General features: G+C 62.7%; 2 protein-coding genes across 2 annotated transcripts; one reads left to right on the top strand and one right to left on the bottom strand.

Moving 5' to 3' along the window:
* Positions 1–1,649: 1,649 nt before the first annotated feature.
* On the top strand, positions 1,650–16,731 carry OBSL1 (obscurin like cytoskeletal adaptor 1). Its single transcript, XM_064434763.1, has 25 exons — positions 1,650–2,691; positions 3,454–3,723; positions 3,929–4,189; positions 4,526–4,831; positions 4,917–5,195; positions 5,292–5,567; positions 5,694–5,966; positions 8,431–8,703; positions 9,412–9,684; positions 9,966–10,241; positions 10,389–10,664; positions 10,754–11,029; positions 11,294–11,575; positions 12,274–12,549; positions 12,686–12,961; positions 13,045–13,311; positions 13,457–13,726; positions 13,809–14,075; positions 14,318–14,584; positions 14,950–15,062; positions 15,209–15,362; positions 15,463–15,624; positions 15,776–15,880; positions 16,009–16,275; positions 16,464–16,731. Exons 1-25 carry the CDS (start codon positions 1,650–1,652, stop codon positions 16,469–16,471), a joined length of 6,795 nt encoding a protein of 2,264 aa, XP_064290833.1. The 3' UTR covers positions 16,472–16,731.
* A 43-nt stretch (positions 16,732–16,774) lies between these two features.
* Positions 16,775–21,906, bottom strand: TMEM198 (transmembrane protein 198). The gene is made up of 5 exons (XM_064434762.1): positions 21,755–21,906; positions 19,669–19,919; positions 18,987–19,562; positions 18,570–18,760; positions 16,775–18,142 (listed from the first exon to the last, which is right to left on the bottom strand). Exons 2-5 carry the CDS (start codon positions 19,856–19,858, stop codon positions 17,996–17,998), a joined length of 1,104 nt encoding a protein of 367 aa, XP_064290832.1. The 5' UTR covers positions 19,859–19,919; positions 21,755–21,906; the 3' UTR covers positions 16,775–17,995.
* Positions 21,907–22,614: the final 708 nt, after the last annotated feature.

A 22,614-nucleotide genomic window follows, 5' to 3' on the forward strand; every position in this document is an offset into this window, starting at 1 on the left:
ACATCCCCCCCATGCAGCATGTCCCGTGTGACACGTCCTGCCTCACTGCAGTCTGGTGTCCAGCTCAGTGTACAGCACACCCTGCAGCCCGTGCCATGCTCTCCACAGGGCACGTTGTCCCTCGCTGCTGGCACAGCGAGGCCCAGCCAGGCCTGCAGCACCCCTGCAGCTCTCTGGGGTGGCTCCTGCTGGGCTGCTATACATAGGTAGGCCAGCCCAGCCTCGGCGAGGCGCTGGACGGAGCAGGCTCACTCTTATCAACCCCGCGTGTCATCAGAGGGTATTTTTGGGGACAGCAGCTGTAGGCATTTGTAACATTTGGTCCCTGCGCAGTGACACCCAGGAGGGGAGCTGGGGGAAGCAGCAGGAGCGGGGTGCCGGCACTGAGAGACACAGGGGAGAGGTGGCAGAGCGAGGTACACGAGTGGGGCAGGGACGGGGCTGGGGGCTGCCTGGGGCAGGGTGGTTGGGAAGGGAGGGGTGGAAGGGTGCAATGGTGTGGCCGAGCCATCGGAGCCACCTGCTTGTGTCCAAAGGAGCTGCTGTGGGGTGGCACACGGGTCAGGGCCGTGTGGATGGAGAGATGGCTGTGAATGGGTGCACTGTCCCGGGGGTAGGGCTCAGGGAGGAGAAGCTGGCCGCAGTCCCTGTCCCTCCTTGGGGAACAGCCCTCTCCTACCCTCTGGCTCATTCAAGAAGTATTTTTGTTTCCCCTCCCCCTGCCCGAGCAAGTCAGAGACGACCCTGCCCCAGTCCCAGCCATGGTGTGGGCAGAGGGTGGGCTGCACTCCCGGGGGGAGGCACCCTGACCCGCTCCTGCCCCTGATGGTGGGCACGGATACCCGCAAAGCCGGGGATGGAGGCAGTGCCCTGCAAAAGCAGGACCCACCTCCCCGGCTTTCATTTTTCCCCCTGGGACTGATGATTTCCAGCTGTAGTTTTGAGTGCACAAGGGCTGGATCCTGCCTGTGGGACTACTCTCTGGGAGGGGGACCCCTTCCCCAGAGCCCCATTTTCCCCCAGGGCCCGGCTCTGTGGGGTGGCCGCCCGGCACAGGGGGTCCCCTGCCCACCCAGGTCCGGGAGGAAGTCCCAGCCCGGGTCCAGCCGGGCCTCGCGCCCCTGACAGCCCCGTGTCAGCACCTGCCCGCTGAGCCGGCCCAGATGCTGCAGGAATGCGGCTCTGCCACCACCCGATACTGCAGGAATGTGAATGCCCGGCGGGTGGGGAAGGGGCGGGCAGGGGCCCTTTTGCCTCCGCTGTCCCCCAGCCCCAGCAGCCAGCAAGCAGCTGCCCATGCTGTCTAGGCAGGGGTCCCCCACCTCTGGCACTGGAGTCCCCTCTGCTCCTGGGGGATAAGCTCCAAGTGTCTCAGTCCCCCGGGGTGCAAAGAGCACTTTTTGTCACGTGTCCTATTGCCTTGGGCTGGGAAATGGATGATTTGGGTGACTCGGGGCAAATCCAGTGGGGCTGTGCTGCTCCGAATGAGGGTGATGCTCCTGGAGCAGGGGGTCCATGCTGGGGATTTTGCCCCAGGTGTGGGTCCCTTTGATGGAGCCCTCACTCTAGTCTGTCTGTACATCTCCCCAGGCTGATGGTCCCTGCTGCTGCTCCAGCCAGCTGCCTGCTGTGACCCTGGGGAGCTGGTGATGGAGGGGTTCGGGGGAGCCCCCAGGTTCCTGGCCTACCCACGTGCCTTCACAGTCCAAAGTGGCACCAATGCGGTCCTGAGCTGCCAGATCATGGGTGATCCCCAGCCAAGCATCCTCTGGGAAAAGGACAAGAACACCATCGAGCCCTCGGGCCGTTTCCATATGGAGTCCAAAGGGGACATGTACAGCCTGCTGGTGTCCTGTGCCACCCCCAAGGACAGTGGACTCTACGTCTGCAGGGCCAAGAATAGCGTTGGTGAGACTTATGCTGCCACCATGCTCAAGGTAGAGCCAGCGGAGCCGCGAGAGGAGGAGGAGGGATGCTCAGGCAGTGTCGCACCAGCCTTCCTCATTGCCCCCTCGTCCATGCGGGTGTGCCGGGGGGAGGACGTGATGTTCACCTGCAGGGTGTCTGGGCAGCCCTGCCCTGTGCTGGAGTGGGAGAAGGACGGGCACAAGCTCTCCGAACTCTTTGAGAGCAGCCACTTCGCAGTGGGGCAGAAATCAGAGGACTGGCACTTCCTGAAGCTGTTCAGTGCCCGGCCCCAGGATGGGGGAGTGTATGTCTGCCGGGCACGCAGTGGCTCCCAGGAGGCCCTGGCTGCTGCCGTGCTCCTGGTGGAAGCCCAGGCAGTGCTGGATGGGCTCCCCAATGGCTCCCCTGCCGCTGGTCCCGAGGCTCTGGCGGAGCGGCAGCGGTGGCGGCGGCACGCGGCAGGACGGCGCGTGGGACCAGAGACCTGGGTGCCCAATGGCGTGGTGCCAGCCAGGGTGCCAGGGGCCAAGGCATTTGCCGTGAGCGCAGGGAAGCACGCCAAGTTTCGCTGCTACGTTACTGGCAAGCCCAAGCCAGAGATTATCTGGCAGAAAGACGGTGAGCCCCTCGCCCCTGGCCGCAGGCATCTCATCTACGAGGACCGGGAGGGCTACTTCATCCTCAAGGTGCTGTACTGCAAACCTCAGGACCAGGGGCTGTACATGTGCACCGCTTCCAACACTGCTGGCCAGACCCTCAGCGCAGTGCAGCTCCAGGTGAAAGGTAGGAACACGTCCAAGGAGTGTCAGAGGTGGCCGGGCCCTGGGGGGCTCAGGGAAGTTTGTCTGGCAGGGGCGTGTCTGTGTGGGAGCCCAGCATCTCTGGGCTCCTTCCTGCCCTGTGCATCCAGGGTCACCCCAGGCTCGTCAGGACAGAGCTGTGGGCTGGAAGCAGGGGATGCTGGGCTTCTCCAGGAGCTGTGTCCTGCTCCGTGTCTCTCTCCTTGCAAACAGAGGTGTGGCTTCTTGGGATCACTGCAGGTGTCCGGCCACAAACAAGGAAGAGGGACAGTGCCTTGGTGACAAATTCCCCTGGAAGTGCTGAGTGGTTTTGGCAGCCAGCCCTGCAGGGCACGGCTCCAACAGTCTGCACTGGCAGCTGCCCAATTCCCCCCCAAGCCATCCAGCCAGCTGGGGACAGCCCGTGGCTGGGGTTACCCAGGAACTGGTGCAGCCCCTGCCTACACCCCACTGCTCCCCTCCACTGAGATCCCTCTGCAGCATGCTGGCTTCCATGCTCCTGCATCCCCCAGAACTCCCTGCTGAGATACTGGAGGCATCCCTGTGTCTCCCCAGGCTGTGCCCTTGTCCTCCCTGCTCTGGGGGATGTGCTTGTCAAGGCAGTGTCTGTCTCATGCAAGCCAAAGGAGAGGGCAAAGGAGAGACAAGGGCTTGCTGCTCTTTGTGAGCTGGGAGCACCTTGGGCAGGGCTGACAGTGGATGCTGTACCCCACATGCCCCAAGCTCCCGTCTCTTCCTCTGGCAGAGCACCGGCTGCGGTTCCAGGTGCAGCTGGCAGACGTGGAGGTAGCAGAGCGGGAGCATGCAGTGTTGGAGTGCCAGGTGCCACTGGAGACCATCCCCACCTCCTGGTACCTGGAGGACAGGGAGCTGCAGCCCAGCCACAAGTATGTGATGGAGGAGCAAGGGCTGGTGCGGCGCCTGACCATCCGCGACGCCCGCATCGATGACGATGGCATCTACCTCTGCCAGATGAAGGACAAAGGACGCAGCATCGCCGAGGTCTCTGTCCGAGGTGGGGTCAGGTCTCTGGTAGCACAGCTTTGCCTTCCTATTCCCTTCCTTGCCAGGGTCACCACTGCCCCTGCATTTGCCTTCCCTCCATTTGGCTGGTGCCTGCTTCTGCCCCTCCTCAACCTCCTCCTCCTCCTCTCCCACCTCAAAGAGCCCATCCTGGTCCCCAGAATCCCTCCCTGTCCCTCACATATCTCTTCCCATAGGGGTGATTGTGAAGCGGCTGCCACGGAAGCTGGATGTGATGGAGGGGGAGAATGCAGTTTTCTGTGTGGAGACACGGGACGTGGTAGAGGGCAGCTGCTGGAGCCGGGACGGGCTGCAGCTGCGGGAGTCACCCCGCACCGTGCTCAAGAGCTTCAGCAGGACACACCTCCTGGTGCTGGTGCATGTCACCCGCCAGGACGCGGGCATCATCTCCTTCACGGTCGGGGAGTCGCAGACATCCTCCCAGCTCCGAGTCAAGTGTAAGCTCCAGGCTTGAAGGGGTCCTGTGTCCTCTCTGCTGCCTGTTCATGAGGGGTGATACAGAAGGGGGGATGGAATAGGCACCCAATATGCTCCGGGTGTGATGCTGCGATGTGTTTTCACATTGGGAAGGGGGCTTTGAGCAGGAATCCCACCTCACAGGCACTCACAAACCCCTGTAGCCAGCAGCATGCTACATGGGAGCAAGACTATCCTCTCCATCAGAGAGAGAATCCCCAAAGAAACAGGCTGTGTATCCCCACTTGGCACTTCTGCCACCCCACCTAGAGCCTCGCTGCCATCCCCAAGCAGACAACCTGGGCTGTGCCTTGCAGGTGTGAAGCACGACCCTCCGAGTGCACCGGTGGCAGCTGAGATGAGCGTGGTGGAGACTAACACGGCTCTGCTGACTTGGTGTCCCGCGCCCGACTCCCACCTCCGCCCCGCCAGCCACTACCTGCTGGAGCGTCGGGAGGCAGCGGGAGGGGAGTGGGTGCAGTGCCTTGCCACCGACCTGCCCAGCTGCGTGCGGGTGCTGGGCGACAGCGTGCCCCGCGAGGCCGACTACTGCTTCCGCATCTCTGCCGCCAACAAGCACGGCAGGAGCAGCCCCGTGGAGTTCCCGGGATCTGTGCATCTTGGTGAGGAGACAGGCAAAAGCAGGGATGTCGTGCCACAGTGTGCTGGTAGTCAGCATCGCTGGGGCTCAGTCCATCTGTGCTCCAGCCCCAGCAGCTCGTCTGGAGAGGGGTCTGCAGGACGCGTGGGTGAGGGATGGTGAGGATGCACAGTTCTCCCTGGAGCTGTCAGCTGCGGTGCATGGATCCTGGTTCCTCAACGGTGCCAGGCTGGGTGAGGAGGAGGATGCAGGCGGCCGGTGCAGCGTACAGCGCCGTGGGATGGAGCACTCGCTGCTGATCCGAGGAGCACGGCTGGTTGACAGTGGGGCCCAGGTCACCTTTGTGTCCGGTGGTGTGCGGGACTCAGCTGTCCTGCATGTGCAAGGTGATCAGGGCACTCACCCTGGAGTCCTACCAGGACCCCAGCAGCAGGGGCTGTCATGCTGGAAGATGCTTCTCACTGCTCCTCAATGTCTCTCAGCCCCACAGGTCCACATCGCCCCGGTGTCTGAGGCTGAACGGCTCCAAAAAGTGCCAGCAGGCATGCCTGTGCTGCTGGAATGCCAGGTGTCCACCCCGGATGCCCCTGTGTGCTGGCTGAAGGATGGCAGGGCAGTGCCCCTGGATGACGTTATCGCAGTGCAGGCAGAAGGCTGCGTGCGGCGGCTGCTGCTCCGCTCAGCGTGTCCCTCAGACACTGGTGTGTACACCTGTGACGCTGGGGATGATGCCGTCAGCTTTGTGGTGACCGTGACCGGTGAGCTGGGGACTGTGTGGGAACCTGGCCCCTGCCTCCTGACAGTGCTCCTGCCCTGCTTCTTGCCCCCATCATGTGGCTGAAGGCTGTAGCCAGTCATGCTGAGGCCCACATTATCCCTGGCAGAGGCGCCGGTGAGGATTGTCAGTTCCAACGAGGAAGCCCCACACGCGTACGTGGCCGGACAGCGTGTGGAGCTGTGGTGCCAGCTGTCCCGCCCTGCAGCCCCAGTGCACTGGTACAAGGATGGAGAGGAGGTGGAGGCAGGTGAGAGCCTGGTGCTGGAGCAGGAGGGGCCACGGTGCAAGCTGGTGCTGCCCTGCGCTCAGACACAGGACACAGGGGAGTTCGTCTGCGATGCTGGTGGGGACTCTGCCTTCTACACCATCACTGTGGCAGGTGAGTGTGATGCAGGAGGGCTGGTAGGGTCTTAGGGGGCTTCCTTTGCCGGTGCAGGATGCCACAACACGTGTGCTGGTGTCAGTATTGCTGTCACTTGCTGCGATGGGATACTTGTCAGACATGCTCTTGCAGGTGCTCACCAGCAGTTTGGTTGGTTGCTCAGCTGGGGTCCTTGTGGGACTCAGACCAGCTGCCAGAGGGAAGAGCTCACTCAGCCTGTCTGAAACACTAGAGCACACGAGAGCACCCAGCACCTGCACACCAGGGTGTTTGCCGGACTTCTGCCACGGCTAGTAACCAAGCCCTCCTCCAAGGTCCTAAAAATAGTGGGCCTGGCACCTGGCATGGCGTGACTCATGGTTGGTCATTGCTCTGATGGACAGCGTTAATTGCTGACCTGAAAATTAGCAGTTGCCTGGAGACCGATGGCTGGGAGGTGTTTTCTGGGTGGGAGCAGGGCTCAGCATCCCGTGGCGGCTGCCCCGGCTATGCAGCGGTTGCTGGCATCACCGGCTGGCAGAGGATAATCAAAGCTGAAAGCAAGTGAAAGGCTTCCCCTTGCTGGCCCCAAAATCCACATCCCACAACCACAGGAAGGCAAGCGGGGGCAGAGCTCAAGCCCAGTTGAAAGGTGATGTGACCACAGTGGTAAAGCCTCACTGTGATGTTAACACATGGCAAAGGGCCAAAGTTGATGGCCAAGGACGTAGGAGTGAAGATAGGATGAGTGATAAGAAATGCTGAAGAGCCAGTGGAGTGGTGACTGCTGGGAGGGTGAGGGAGGGAGGGGGTTTTAGTGAGACAAAGGCAAAATTGTCAAAAAAAAGGACAGGCAGTGTGAGCTTTGGGAAGAGGCAGGAGTTGTGTGCTGTGTGGGAGTGTGGGGCATGGAGAGCTCTGCTTCCCTAGGGTGGGAGAGGGAACACCATCTGCTGGAGCTCAGCCTTTTGGCTGAGCAGCTTTGCATCACTTTGACAGAAGGGTCTTAGGGAGGCTGTCTTGGTTCAATCTGGATTTGGACATGAATGTCACCGGCAGGGCTGGGGGTGGGTGCCTGGAGGCTCAGGCTGACACCTCTCTGGCACAAGTGCCAGGCTGGCTGCTGCAGTCAAGCACTGCTGTGGCACGCTTGGGTTTCCCTGAGGCATCTCAGCTATCCCCCATAGGGCTGTTGTGGCATGCAGCCTGCCTGCCTCAAGCTCGGCCATCCCCAGCATCCTCTGGGTTTTCCAGCAGCTGTTGAGCACTGGAGCTCCCTCAGAACCAGTGAGAGGCTGAGGCCAGAGTGATGCTGCCCGCTGAGGGCTGGCATACTGTCCCCTCATTTCAGTGCTGCTCAACATCTCCAGCTGCACTTCAGCAATGTGATTGCTTTTAGCAGGTCCAGGGAGAGAGGCAGCGGCCAGCCTTTGATCAGGGAGCTGGGCGGATGCGGGCTCAGCGTGCGGCAGGTTAATCGCTGCCAACTGGCGCCGCAGCGTTCCCGCACGCTGCGGGGCAGCGGTGTGCTGCTGGGCCTGCCCATCACAGCTGGAACTGTCTGGGAAGCTTCCACCCAACGCCCAGCATGGAGCAGCTGCGGGCTGTGAGAAGGGCAGGCTGCTGCTCGTCCACCATCGTGGCCCAGAGCTGGCTGTGCCTTGTGCCCGCATGGAGCTTGGGCTTGATGAGCACCCACGGCAGAGTCCAGGCCAGCTGCAGCTGGTGCAGTGTGCACAGCCAGGCAGGCAGTGTTGGTTGTAGGTGGCATCCTCAACTTCTCCCAGGAGAGACGAGGGCTGGTCACCTAAAATTTGTGCTGGGAGCCTCTCTGTCTTTAGAGCTCTGACTCAATTCAGAGGGGCAGTGTAGCAGTGGCACACATTTTATGTAGCAAATTAATGGTGATTTTAATGATGACTGCAATCTGAAATTGGGTCCTGGGTCCTGGTAAGCTGGAGGGATGGGGCTGCTGGCTGTAAGCAAACCACATGCCTATGCCACAGGATAAGCAAATGCCAAGGCTGAGCCATGACAGAAGTGCTGGCTGGCACTAGGTGGCCTCTGAAACGGGGAGATAGGCAGAGGGAAGGGCACTCCCTGGAAGAGCAGCTGCAGGGGCTGGTGCTGGCACCAGACAGTGGTTATCAGTGCTGGGGCTTGTCTAAATGCATCCTCCCTCCACAACCTTCAGCTCCACCATAGGGCAAAGCAGGGCAGGTACCAAGGGAGCAAGGGCATGGCAGCAATTTACAGCCAGTTCAAAGCCTGGTGCTCCTCCTGGTTGTAATGTGTGAGGAGAAGAGGGAGACCCAGGCACGATGGTCCAGAAGCTTCTGCTATGTAGAATGTGGATGATGTGGTGCCTTCCGCCTTAAAGCCAACAAGTGGCGAAGCCATCACTCCACACAGGGCTGTGATGGCCACCATCACTGGCTCTGGTCTTTATGTCCTGGCTGAGCCCCATGTCTCTCTGTCACAGAGGAGCCAGTGAGGATTGTCAGCTCCAACGAGGGGGCCTCCCACGCCTATGTGGCTGGAGAGCGTGTGGAGCTGTGGTGCCAGCTGTCCCGCCCTGCAGCCCCAGTGCACTGGTACAAGGATGGAGAGGAGGTGGAGGCAGGTGAGAGCCTGGTGCTGGAGCAGGAGGGGCCACGGTGCAAGCTGGTGCTGCCCTGCGCTCAGCCACAGGACACAGGGGAATTCGTCTGTGATGCTGGTGGGGACTCTGTCTTCTACACCATCACTGTGGCAGGTGGGTATAACAGACACCTACATCCCTCTCCCCCTTCTCCCTCTGCCCCAGCTCCTTGCTCACACTGTGGCTTCAGCACCTCAGCTGCCTCTCACCTCCTTGAGAGCAGTTCCTTGCCCATGCCCCTGGGCTGGAAGGGGATGTGGGCAGGAGCCTACAGGGCTCTGTATCACACTGCCCCCCTACACTCCAGAGCACAACCAGCTGCCTGCCTCTGGGTGATGCCATCTCACACCCCAGCCCTGCTGTTCCCTCAGCTTGCAGCTACCAGCACTGCAGGGCTGGGATATCCATGGCCACTGCCAGCAGGGCAGGTAGGATGGGAGGCCAAGTGACACAAGGTCTTGGTCCTCTCAGCCCTGAAGGTCTGCCTCATCCCAGTGCTGGAGGCAAGCAGCTCTGGGAGGTGCTAGCAGGGTTGCCTTTAGTGTTGGAGCGCCAGGTGTCCCCTGCAGATGCCCCTGTCCACTGGCTGAAGGACAGGGAGCTGTGGTCGCAGTGCAGGTCCCGGCCATCTGCTCAGAGGGATGCTCACGGGGGCTGCACATTGCTGCAGCTGCACTGCCTGACCCAGGGGGGTACACGTGCCATGCCGGGGACGATGCTGCCAGCCGCAGGGTGACCGGGAGCAGTGAGCTGCCCCAGGGATTCCTGTCCTCACGTGGGACTCACCCAGCACCACACCTGAGCCTGCCATGTCCCCAGCAGAGGTGCCAGTGAGGATTGTCAGTTCCAACAAGGAGGCCTCTCACTCCTACGTGGTGGGGCAGCGCGTGGAGCTGTGGTGCCAGCTGTCCCGCCCAGTGTCCCCCGTGCGCTGGTACAAGGACGGTGAAGAAGTGGAGGGGGGCGAGACCCTGGTGCTGGAGCAGGAGGGGCTGCAGTGCCGGCTGGTGCTGCCCTGTGCCCGGATGCAAGACACGGGGGCGTTCATCTGCAATGCCAGAGATGCATCTGTCTCCTACTCCATCTTGGTGGCAGGTTGGTGGAACAGCAGGGACATTCTGGAAAGGGCAGCATGGCCCTGGCTCTGTGCTCTGGGGTCCCCAGCCCTGCTCCCTGCCCTCAGCATTGTGGAGGAGGGCATGCAGTTTCATCTCTGTGCCTGCTGCCCCTGCCCCTGAGCACTTCTGACATCTTTGTCCTGGGGTGAGAGGTGTAGCTTCCATACAGCCCCATGGGGACAGGGACACAGGTGACAGTAAAAAGACACAGCAGAGACAGGAGCAAAGCAGTGAGCAGGTCTTCCTCTACATCCCCAGAGGCACCAGTGAGGATCCTGCAGCCTCCACAGCGCTCACTGGAGCTGCTGGTTCAGGCTCCAGGGTGTGTGGAACTGCGGTGCGAGCTCTCCGTGCCGGATGCTGCTGTGCACTGGTTCAAGGATGGGTTGGAGGTGGACGAGACTGATAACCTGCAGCTGCTGGTCGAGGGGGCCTGGCGCTGTCTCTTCATCCCCAAGAGCAGTGCAGAGGATGCAGGCGAGTACATCTGCGAGACCAAGGACGAGGCCGTCTCCTTCGATGTCAAGGTGTCAGGTCAGTGCTGATGTGGTTCTGGCCACCCATGGATGCCCATCCTCTGGGCCACCCAGCACAGGAGCTTACCCGGGGCTGGCAGCAGAGGAGTGCCCAGGGCTGCCAGCCCCTGCGCTGCTTTGTATCACAGATATGCCACACCTGCAGAGCCTCCGGTGAGGATCCTGCAGCCCTGCAGACCTGTCCCTGTCATGACGGTGTCCCCGGGGGAGACGGTGACACTGTGCTGTGAGCTGTCCCGTGCGGATACACCCGTGTGCTGGGCAAAGGAGGGTGTCAGGCTCGAGGCTGGGGGCGGCCTGGTCCTGGAGGAGGAGGGTGTCCATCGCCGGCTGCTCATCCCCGCTGCCCAAGCTGAGCACTCTGGGAAATACACCTGTGACACCGCCAATGACACAGTGACTTTCACCATCCAAGTGTTGGGTGAGCATGAGGGTGGGGAAGAGCCCGGTGTGGAGTGCTGGGTGCACAAACCCCAGAGACCTCAGCTCTGTTGGTGCTGGGTGCTGCAGATCCGCTGGTCAGAATCCTGGAGAAGGATGTCCTGCCCACCCACCGGCGCTGCCAGGCCATGGAGGACCTGGTGCTGGAGGTGCATCTCTCACACACCCATGGGGAGGTGAAGTGGTACAAGGACGGGGAGAAGCTGCAGGACACGGGGCGCGTGCGGCTGGAGGAGGACGGGGCGCGCCGATCCCTCGTGATCCTGGGTGCTACAGGCAAGGATGCTGGGGAGTATCTCTGTGACACTGGTGATGACAGTGTCGTCTTCTTCATCACTGTAGAAGGTGAGCAGGAGGTTTTGGTGGGGATGGCCAGGGGGAGAGGAGTGAGGTGGGTCTGTGGCTGCTGCCAGGGTGGTGTGAGGCTGGGCCGGGTGGCAGTGAGCACAGGGAGGCTGGTGGAGGGCACATGGGGAGTGGGCTGCATCTGTGTGGTGGCCCTGTGGAAACCCCAGTGCTGCTCAGCTGCAGCCAGAGGAGTCTGGCCAGGGTCTGGCCATTGTGATACCCAGCACAGGCTGCTTTTGTGGTGACAGCCCATCTCTCCAGTCCCAGAGCCACCAGTGACCATTGTGGGCAGCACGGGCACCGTGGTACATCGCTGCCTGGTGGCCGGGGAAGACCTGGTGCTGGCTTGTGAGCTCTCTCGGCCCGACGCCATCGTGCGCTGGCTCCGGAACGGCCAGGAGGTGCACCCGGGTGAACGGGTGCAGGTGGAGGCCCGTGGGGTGCTGCGACAGCTCACCATCAATGGGGCACAGCCCAGCGACGCGGGGTGCTACGTCTGTGATGCTGCCAGCGACCGCATGGTGACAAACGTGGAGGTGTCGGGTGAGCTGGCTCAGAACCCAGGGACCCCCAGGATAGTGGGGTCATGGCGCAGACAGAAGGGGAGGGGAAGCCTCTGTGACCCTGCTGATGCAGAGGCCAGGGTGGTAGCATGGCAGGGAAGGGTGGGAACCCTGTCCCCAACCCTACAGGAGCCGTTGGTTAGAAAGAGACATGTCAGGGTCGTGGCGAGACATGTCCCTGCTGCCTCCCCCAGCCAGGGGCTGTTTAAATTTAGCCTTGGCTGGCTCCCAGGCGCCGCTCCTCCTGCTTCGGCTGCCAAGGGCTGAGCTCAGCCTGGACCCTTATCAGCGGGAGATGGAGGGCTGTGCAGGGTGGGAGGGGGTCTGTTGCAGGCGGGTGTCCTGGCTGCCCAGCAAGGTGTTCTGGATGGGGGGTACAGTGAAGTTAATGGTCTCAACATGGCAGCTGTGCTGCCTGTATAGGGAGTGATGTGGAAGTGATGGGCTCTGCTGCTGTCCCTTCCCTGAGTCAACCCTGAGCTGCCAGGCCTCTCCATCCTGCATGCCTGCCCTTCCCCCCTGTCTAGTCCCACCATGACCCCCAGTCAGCCCCACAGCCCTTCTGCCCCACGGTGACTCACAGAGGCATCACCTCTCCACTTGAAGCAGTCTTGTCCCTGCGCTGCCCCACACTGTGGGGACATCCCTGAACCCTGCCTTGTCCCCTGCGCCCCTCAGCCCGGCCTGTGTGCATTGTCAACAAGGAGGAGGCGCAGAGCCCGCTGGAGGTGCAGGAGGGGGACAGTGTGACACTGGTGGCTCGGCTGTCCCCGGAGACAGCGGCGGTGCAGTGGCAGAAGAATGGACAGACGCTGTGCTCAGGTGGGCGGCTGCTGGTGTGCAGCGAGGGTGCCACGCGCAGCCTCACCATCAAGCAAGCGGAGCTGGGCGACGGTGGCATCTTCCTCTGCGACGCCGGTGATGATGAGGTGTATTTCACACTACATGTGAAAGGTGAGCCTGGAGGTGTCCCTCGCCCATGCCAGGGCAGGAGCAGTGTCATCCTGCCTCACGCCTGGATGCTTGGCACCCCCATCCCATGCTGGTGCCACTGGCGGGGCCACATCTGAGCCCAGTGCCCCTCCGGCAGAGGCACCCGTGCTGTTCGTGAACAAACGGGAGGAGCAGGAGAAGCTGCTGGTGCTGGAGGGCGGCAGTGCCGTGCTGTCCGCCATCACCTCCACGGAGCGGTGCGATGTCACCTGGCGGGGCCCGCAGCAGGCGGCAGTGGCCGGCGAGCGCTGCGAGCGGCGCCGGGACGGCCGCGTGCACAGCCTCATCATCCACAACGTGGCCATGGAGGACGCCGGCACCTACACCTGCCTCTCACCCCACGACCAGATGCAGTTCGACGTCAGCGTCCGAGGTGGGGGCAGGGGGCAGTGGGGGCGCCCGGGGGTCCCCCTGCAGTGGCAGCGGGTGCTGATATGGGCGGGTTTGACCGTGCAGAGCTGCGGGTGAAGTTCCTGCGTGGGCTGTCGGACGTGCGAGCGCGGCAGGGCGAGCGGGTGGTGCTGTGGTGCGAGCTTTGCAAGGCACGGGGCGACGTGGTGTGGCGGAAGGACGGGCGGGTGCTGGCGCCTGGCCCCCGGCGGCAGATGACGGCAGAGGGACGGGAGCGGTCGCTGGTGCTGAGCCGCGTGGAGCCCGCGGATGCCGGCGAGTACTGCTGCGAGTCCAACGACGACCAGACCCTGGCGACGCTGACGGTGCAGGGTGAGCCCAAGGCTTCCCCACCACCTGGGGGACTCCTGTTCCGTGGGGGTGGTGGGGATGCTGGCACAGTGATGTCAGGATTGCAGGAATGCTCAGCGACATGACAGGGGGTCCCTTATGCTGTGCTCTGACAACCTGGCTGTAGTCCCCAGGGTGGTGGAGATCATCATGGAGCTGCAGAGCCTGACAGTGCTGGAGGGGGAGGATGCCACCTTCAAGTGCCTGGTATCCCCCGAAGATGTGGCTGTGACATGGCAGCTGAATGGCCAGCTCGTGGTCCCCAGTGAGCGTCTGCTGGTGACAAGGAGTGGGCTGTGCCACAGCCTCACCCTCCGGCAGTGCCAGACAGGTGATGCAGGCCCTGTGACAGCCAATGCCGAGGGGCTGGTGAGCACAGCTCGGCTGGGTGTACAAGGTGAGGGGGAAGGAGAAAGCTGGGGCTCAGCCCGAGTCACAGCCCTGGGGCCGGCTGCTGACCCAGCACACGGGCCATGCAGAGGCACAGGTGCTGTTTGTGCGGAAGCTGCAGGATGTGGTGGCAGAGGAGCAGGGCGACGTGTGCCTGGAGGTGGAGGTGAGCCACGAGGCTGCCGAGGTGCAGTGGCTGAAGCAGGGCGTCCTCCTTCAGCCGAGCAGCAAGTACCTGCTGCAGGAGTCGGGGTGCCGGCGCACCCTCACCATCTGCTGCCTCGGCCCTGCTGACCGTGGCACCTACCGCTGCGAGAGCCTGCACGACCGCACACAGGCCAAGCTCCACGTGGAGCGTGAGTACAGCCTGGGCATGGGGCTGGGGATGGGGACAGGGAGGGCACCCAACTGCTGCAACGGGAGCATGTGGGCAGAGCTGGTACTTGGCTGGAAGGGGTGCTCAGAGAGGTGGGCGTGTGGGCAGGGGTGGGAGTCTGGCACAAACAACCGGATTTAGACAATCACTCCAGCAAGCACAGACTGAGCCGGGGCTCTGCGGTGGAGCAGACACCTACTCACAGACATGGGTCCTTCACAGCCCGGAAGGTGTCGATCCGGACACCACTGGCAGATGTGGAGACCTTTGAGAAAGAGACAGCCACCTTCCACCTGGAACTGTCTCACCCTGGCGTGACGGGGGTCTGGACACGGGACGGCATCCGGGTGAAACCCAGCAGTACGTGCCGGATCAGCGCCACAGGCTGCGGGCACAGCCTGACACTGGAGAGGCTTGCGCTGGAAGACTCGGGCACCGTCACCTTCACTGCTGACACTCTGCGCTGCAGTGCCCACCTGTGTGTGCGGGGTACGGTCCCTGGGGCAGGCTGGGGGGTGCGTGGCACTGGTGCTGTCTGACCTGCCGCTATTCTGTAGCGGGAGACACTGAGGCTGAGCTGGGCCACCCTGGGCACATGTGTCCCCCTGTCCTGGACAGGGGTGATGAGTGCTGGCAAGTGTCCCCCTGTCCTCAGGGAGGAGATGTGAGCTGAGCACTGGGGACACCCAGCCAGGGTCTGGGTCCAGAGCCAGCTGGAACACCACTGATGAGTGCTTGCCCATGGGTAGTGCCACTCTCTCCGCATGCTGAAATGCCCCAGCCACAGCTACTCTTCCCTGCAGTCCCAAGTCCATGCCTTTGTCCTATCAAGCCTTCCTGTCCTGCCTCCTCAGAGCCTCCAGTCACCATGGTGAGGGTCCCACAAGACCTGGGTGTCCCAGAGACAGGGGTCGCCAGCTTTGAGTGTGAGCTGTCTCGCCCCAATGCAGAGGTGAAATGGTTCAAGGTGAGGGCTCACCCTAACCCCCTCCAGCAGCACCTGCCCCTGTCCTCCTCCTTGTTTTGTCCCCTGGCCGCTGCCCTCCCTGCCAGGGCTGCAGACAAAGCAGAAGGGCCAAAGCAGTGGGCTGCTGCCTGTTTGCTTCTGTGCAGGATGGGCAGGAGCTGCGGCCAGGGCCCAGCTGCCGCATCTACTCCGCGGGACGGCGCCGCATCCTGCAGCTGAGCCGCTGCGAGCTGACCGACGCCGGCAGCTACACCTGCGATGCAGGTGACTGCCAGGCCTCTGCCACGCTGCATGTCCAGGGTACGGTCACCCAGCTCCCAGCAGCGCGTACACCCCCAAACCCTACGCTGCCTGCTCCCCTCGTCCTTGGCTGCTCTGGCACCCTGTCCATTACCTGCAGAGCGCCAGGTCCACATTGTGCAGGAGCTGCAGGATGTCCAGGTCCGGGAGGGTGACAACGCAGTCTTCACCTGCGAGGTGTCACATGGGGATGTGAAGGGCGAGTGGTTTCGGGATGGGGAGAAGATCAAGGTCTCCAGCACAGTGAAGATACGGCAAGAAGGTGGGGATGCAGGTGGTTCCACACCTGGTTTGGGGCTGGGATAGGACAAATTCAAGCAAGGGGAGTTTGTGTAGGCAAAGGGGGGTTCCTGCCCCTCTGCTCACTATGGGTGTGCATTGCTGTCACCTTGAACCAGCCTCTCCCTCCCCAGGGACCCGGCATTTCCTGCTGTTCTGTGGTGTATGCCCTGAGGACAAGGGACTGATCCGCTTCACAGCCAGGACAGTCACCTCGGAGGCCAGTCTGCAGGTGGAAGGTACCAGTGCGGGCTGCGAGGTCTGGCTGGGCTCCAGCACCAGGGCGGGGGTGTACCAGGTCAGCTTGCCATGTCCCCATGGAAGCCTGCTCAGCCCATGATGCTGACACCCTGTCCCCACCTCCCAGCACTGCCAATCCGGATTGTGAAGCCACTGCGGGACAAGACGGTGCTGGCAAGGCACAAGGCGACGCTGGAGTGCACTGTGTCCCACGCCCGGGGCCGGGTGCGCTGGCTCCGTGGGGACACAGAGATCTTTGCTGGTGACAAGTATGAGATCTGCAACCTGGACTGCTACCGCACACTCATCATTCACCGCGTGGGCCCCGAGGACGAGGACTCGTACACCTGCGACGCCTTCGATGACCGCTCCACGGCCCGGCTCCTTGTGGAGGGTGAGTGGGCACCTAAAGGGACACCAGAACCGGTGTCTCTGTCCCCCTTGCTTGCAAGAGTCTGAGTGCTGGGCAGCAGGGAGCAGGCTGGTCAGGGGTCTGCTCCTCCTTGCCTGGGACACGCTTTTTGGGTGCCCCAGCTGCTCTGACAATGCCCCAGCTCACTCTGACTCCCGTTGTTCCCACAGGGAGCTAGAAGCCAGGATGCAGTTCTCAGGGCCTGCACGCAGACTGGGATGCCACTGCTGAGAGATGGGGTCATGCTCCCCCTGGCATAGACAGACACATGGACACCATCCCCAGCCTGCCCCAGCCTCAGGGCTCTGCATTAAACAGCCTTTTTTTCTGACATGGCTCCTTCCACACCAGCGAGCTGGGGTCCCGTTAAGAGAAAAGGTGATGGCACCACTCTATATCCTGCTCAGCATCCCTGGAAGCCCGGCCCTCTGGGCCCCCCTCACCCCTGCCCCCCCACAGTCCTTGGCTTCGCACGCCAGACTCCGAAAGGCTCTTTACTGTGTGGCCGAGGCCTCAACAGCGTTTGGCACATTTACAAAAGAGACTGAAAAGGGGGATGGCAGCACAACGCTGCAGAAAGGGGGTGCCTGGCAGAAACATGCAGTTCCTGGGGCAGCGGGGCCAGCTGGGCTGGGCTGGGGGGGCTCCCAAAGCAGAGGGCTCCCCGGTCCAGTCTCACCACCATCCTGCCTGCCTGGCCATGGGGAAATCCTGGCTCACTCCGTAATAAGTTAATACAAATCACAGCAAGAGAAATATATACAAGGCGTGAGCCTCTGCCCGCAGCAGTGCTCTGGGCAGGGGCTCCTGCCCTGCCCTGCCCCAGGGTCCCCTGGCCACTATAAAAATCCAGTCGCCAGCAAAACAGCGACGGTCTCTGATGCTGCAGGGGTCCCCGCATCCCTGAGGCAGCCCAGCCTTTGCCCAAAGGCTGGAGCCAATGTCCTGTCTCCCATCAAAACATTTTGTGGGGGATGCACCCTGCCAGCGCAGCTCCTGCTGGACAGGCACCGATTGCCAGCATCACCTTGGGAACCACCTGGCTGTGGCAGTCTCTGCCCCAGGACCACCCCGGTCCAGCTTGGGAAAAAGGAGTGGCAAGCTGCTCTGGGGTGTAGGGAGGGTGGCTAGGGCAGGAGGATCTTCTGAGGAGGCAGGTTTTGGGAAGCACTGCCTGGGAGCTGCTCTTGGGGACAGGGTGGGACAGGGCTCACATGCTCAGGGGATTGATTCCCTGCTGGGAAAGGGCCATAGGACCTGCTCTTTGAGGAAGGGACATAGGGGACAGGCACTTGGGGAGTTGCTGGGGGTGCAATGGGGTGGGGAGCTGCTCCTGGGAAGGGGGGGGGACGACTCAAATATGGGGAAACGTTAAGATGCAGGATGAGCGTGCCCAGGCCACAGGGTAATGCACAGCAGTGGGGGCTCAGGACCCACCACCCCAGCAGAGCCACTCGCACTGCACGTCCATGGGTTCTGGTCCTTGGGCTGAGTCCCTGCCAAAGGGCTTCCCCAGCACCTTTGGGCCCCACTGGCAGCTGGGGCTTCCCCAGACAAGTCCCATGTGTCTCCAAGAAGGGTTTCCATCTGCAGCCCCAAGCTGCATGTGGCCACTTGAGGCCGAGGACAAAGCCCTGCCTGTCTCAGGGGTTCTGTCAGAGCAGGCTGGGGTGCTGGTGTTGCTCGAGGTCACTGGGTTGGCTCATACCCTCACAGCAGGGCCAGAGCCCGAGGTGAGGGGCACGGTGGAGCTGCAGTCATAGTCCAGGTCCACCACGGCATGGGAGCTGGCGATGAGGCTGTTCAGCGACGGTCCTGTCTGCCGCTCTCGGAAACTCTGGATGTAGCTCTGTGAGAGAGGAACAGAAAGTGAGGGGGGCTCTGCTCCTGGACCACTCCACCCCACCCTAAATGCTGCTGCAGTTCCTCCCTGCCTCCCCCACAAAAGCAGCCCAGTGAAATCCCCAGCACTCGGGCTCTCCAGTGGCTGGCCACAGCAGGGAGCACAGCCTTATCCCTCCCCTGGGCATTCTGCACCTTGCCTACTGTTTATTTCTGCTATGCCAACAGTGCTCTTGGCCAGCAGTTTTCATTTGCTTGCAAAGGCTGAAGTGCTCCATGGTAGGAATGGCCCATTCCAACTTGCTTAGTCCCTGGGACACCCCAGTCTCATCCCTCGAGGAGCTCAGATGTTAGCTGGTGCCCCAGCCCCCCGACACGGAGAAGGAATGACTGTGGGGACTGGGGGAGATCTCTACCCTGGCTGCGGGACTCACGGGGGAGAGCACGTCCCCATCAAAGCGGCGCACAGGGTTGGGCTTGCGGCGGTAAGCAGGCTCGGGGGGGTGGGCTTTGTGCTGGTGGGGTGGGGGGTGGTGGGGTCTCCGCTTCTTCTTCTTCTCCTTTCGGTCTTCCCGCTGCTTGATGCGCATCAGTTGCACGCGGCGCTGCTGCCGGCTGATGATCACTGTGGAGCAAAGCGGCCTGTGAGCACTGGGGAGCACATCCAAATGATCCCCGCAGCCAAACCAGCACCAAATCTGTGCAACCAGGTGTCCCTTGGGTGGTGTGCCGCCACAGAGTCCTGAACCCCGTATGTGATCTTGGAAACCCCATGCTGGAAACATGCACCCCAGTCCCCGGGTTCCCAGCTCCTACACTGACCCTGTGCCATGCCCATACTCCCCACACACCTTCTGTATGGGAGTAGCCCTCGCCTGTGACCTTCCACTGGACCAGGACACCCAGCGTGGTGAGGAGCGGCCAGATGCCCAGGATGACCCAGCTGTACCAGCACACGGGGCGAGCAGGGGCCACCTTGATGCGCTCATAGATGTACTGCACCAGGAGGAAGAGCTCGATGAAGTAGTCGACAGTGACGGTCATGATGGCGCTGCCGAAGACGGCGGTGGACAGGGTGGTGAAGAAGCGCTGCCACTGCAGCGTGAGCACAGCAAAGAGCATTCCCACACCCAAGAGCAGTGCGATGGGGATCCACACCGTTGGTGGATGGTAGAATTGCTCCATCACCACCAGCGTGGCCACCGCCAGCAGCAGCCCCAGGAGCAGCCCCACCATGAAGAGGCCAACGCTGCGCACCAGCATGGTGACCAGCCCACACAAGACTCCGATGCCCAACCCAATGCCCACTGAGGCCTCCACGCTCAGCTGTGTGTCCAGCACCCGCTCCTTGTAGCACAGCATGAAGATGATGATAGAGCCGAACATCAGCCCCGTCAGGAACATGACAGCCTTGAAGCAGCGGTAGCCTGTGGAGAGACAACCATAGTCAGGGAGTGGATGGCCAGCACCCCCCAGCTCCCCTCTACCCTCCTCCCCACTTGCCCCACCAGCACTTGGGCTGGCCTGGCTCACCGAAGAAGCAGTAGATGATGCCAAAAAGGCAGCACATGGCGCACACCACTGAGGGCACCACCTGGTAGCGACGCTCAATTTCCTGCTGGCAGCTGTGCCCCCACTCCTGGCCTGGCTCGTGCGGCAGCAGCTTGAACCGCAGCGTCTGCACAGTTGCAGTCATGGCTCTGGGGACTCCTGGGAGAGGCATCAAAATCTCCACTCCTGCCTCACAGCCCGCCGGCAGAACTGTGTCCCGGCACCCGCCCCACCTGGTGGGAGAGACAAGGAGAATGGAGGAACTGGTGGCACACGCCCAGCTGATCCCACCCCTCAGCACCTGGCTAGCAGAAATCCTGCTCTGTGCCCCCACTACGCGGGTAAGGAACGGAGGGAATGGGGGAACAGCCTCATCAGTGGGGGAGCAGACTGTCACCCAACGTGTGGCTGAAGGGATGTGCTGTCCCCACAGAGTCTGCCTGTATCCCCAGGAGCTTCGTGTCGCTTAATAATTTGTCTGTGGCTTCAATTTCCTGCCCATGCCTCTCCGGCACCCTTTTCCTGTTCGATTAACAGGAGACTTCCACAACTTGGTATTTTCTGCCTGTGAAGTAATTATGCTCAGTAATTAAGTCACCCCTCAGTCTTCTATTTTTATAGGCTAAACAGATTGAGCTCTTTAAGCTTGTACTCCAAGGCATTTTCTCCAATCCTCTAATCATATTTCTGGCTATTTTTCATCTCTGCTCCAGCTCCCACTGTCCTTGTAAAAACAAATTGGGCCTTCACACTAGATCCAGCCCTCCCATGCCAATCCATGGGGTTGGAAGGGCAGGAGCTGTAGCTGGCACTGCCCCTTACCCAAGGGCTCACCCGTAAGGCTGTGGCTATGCCGGGATGCTGAGCAAACAGTTACCGGGCCCCCCGCAGCGCCTACACAGATGGAGGGGTCATAATCCCCTGCAAAGACTGATCCAGCTTCAGTTTAAACCTAATTACAGCATCCGTCTGCCTGCTCCCACCTGGAGCCAGTTCCATCACCCCTTCACTCCCCTAGTCCCTTTATAGGCTCAGTTGGTTTAGAATGGGTTTATTGTCACAAATTGTCCCCAGGCCAGCATCACCCCTTCCAAGTGCCAAGTTTATGCGGCCAGTTCAGGACAGCTCACAAAAACAGCGCTCTGGGAAGAGGGCAAAGGCTGCAGGCATGGCTTCCTGTTGCCCAGCATCTTGCCGCTGCCCAGACGGGCTCCACTGGCATCTCATCCCCTGCCGACAGCCTCCTTCCTCCCTTTGGCTGGGGCAGGCAACACCAGCCACGGCAAATCCCCGTGGGGAAGCCGAGCACAGAGCCTAATCCCAAGGAAGCAGGCGGGTGGGGAGCGGGCAGCCAAGCGCTGGGCCCCTACTCGAGCCCCCGGGGGGACGCTAAGCAGGATTGGACTTTACCCGCAGAGCCCGGGCGCGACGCTCCGGCCCTGGAGGGGATGGGCGGCGGTGTGCGGAGTGAGAGCAGGGCTCGGCGCGGCACGGAAGGGCTGGCCGGCCGCGGTGGGGCCGAGCCGGGATGCTGGGCAGCGCTGCGGGCAGCGGTGCGGGCGGCTCGCGGCGCCCATTGGCGCGGGCACTGTTGCTAGGGGAGCCCAGCGCCTGCTCATTGGCGCCGGGACTTACCCACCTGCTGCCGCCCGCCCCGGGCCCCCGAACCCCCTCCCCTCCCGCAGGCCACGGCGCGGCGGGGCCCGCAGCGGCGCCCCGGGCAGAGCCCCGCCGCGGCGCCCCCACGGCCGCCCCCCGGCCGGGCCCCGCTGCACCCGCCGGGCCCCGGGCCCCGCGCCGCCGGGGCGGGCGCGGCGTTGCCGAGCGACGGCCGCAAAGGCCGCCGGGGCGCGGGGCCGCTCCGCCCCTCTCTTTGTTCGGGGCGGGGGTCCCGGGGGCGCTGCGCCGGCTTCCCCGCTCGCCCATCCTGGGCTCCGCGCTCGCTCCGCCGCACGACGGGAGGATCGGGACCCGGGAGCCCCAGCCCTTCCCCCGAGGGGTGCGGCGCGTCACCCGCCTGCCGGGGCCCCTCGTGCTGCCCCCCCTCTGCCGCTCCGGCCGCTCCCACCTGCGCTCCCGGCGCGGCAGCGGCGGCGGCCCCGCGGCGCCCGGCGCTCCCGGCGCTCCCGGCGCTCCCGGCCGCGGACCCCGCGCATGGTGGCGGCGCGGCCGCCGCGCGGTGCTGAGCGGACAGCTCCGCTGACGTCACCGCGCCGTCACCGCGCGCCGGGGGCGGGGCCCCGGGGGCCGGGGCGGGGCCTCCGCAGGGGGCGGGGCTGAGGTGGGGTAAATTGGGGGTGCAAAGTGGGGTGTGTACACATTGGGGTGCACTCCGGTGCTCGATGGGATGTAAAGTGGGAGTGCACTCTGGGGTGTAAAGGGGGGTGCGCTGGGGTGCGCATTGGGGTGCAAATTTGGGGTGCAGTGGGGTGCAAAGTGGGGGCGCACTCTGGGGGTGCACTCGGGTGCCCAATGGGATGTAAAGTAGGGTGTAAGCTGGGGGGTGCACTGCACTGTGTATCGGGGTGTACATCGGGGTGTATCGGGGTGCACACCGGGGTGCCATGCCGTGTGCCGTGGCGTGTGATGGGGACGCAGCCCAAGGCTGTGTGTGCAGTGCGGCGCAGCACGCCCCGGGCTGTGCCGTGTGTGCCATGTGTGCCATGTGTACCATGTGTGCCGTGTGTGCCGTGTGTGCCATATGTGCCATGTGTGCCATGTGTGCCGTGTGTGCCATGTGTGCCATGTGTACCATGTGTGCCGTGTGTGCCGTGTGTGCCATGTGTGCCATGTGTACCATGTGTGCCGTGTGTGCCATGTGTGCCATGTGTGCCACGTGTGCCATGTGCTCGGCGCGCAGCGGCTGCGAGGGCTGCAAGCTCCCCTCGGCACCGTGTGCGGGGACAGAGCAGTGCAGGGTGCAGGGCT

The sequence above is a fragment of the Passer domesticus genome, chromosome 10, assembly GCF_036417665.1.
Source record: "Passer domesticus isolate bPasDom1 chromosome 10, bPasDom1.hap1, whole genome shotgun sequence".
NCBI classification, from domain to species: domain Eukaryota; kingdom Metazoa; phylum Chordata; class Aves; order Passeriformes; family Passeridae; genus Passer; species Passer domesticus.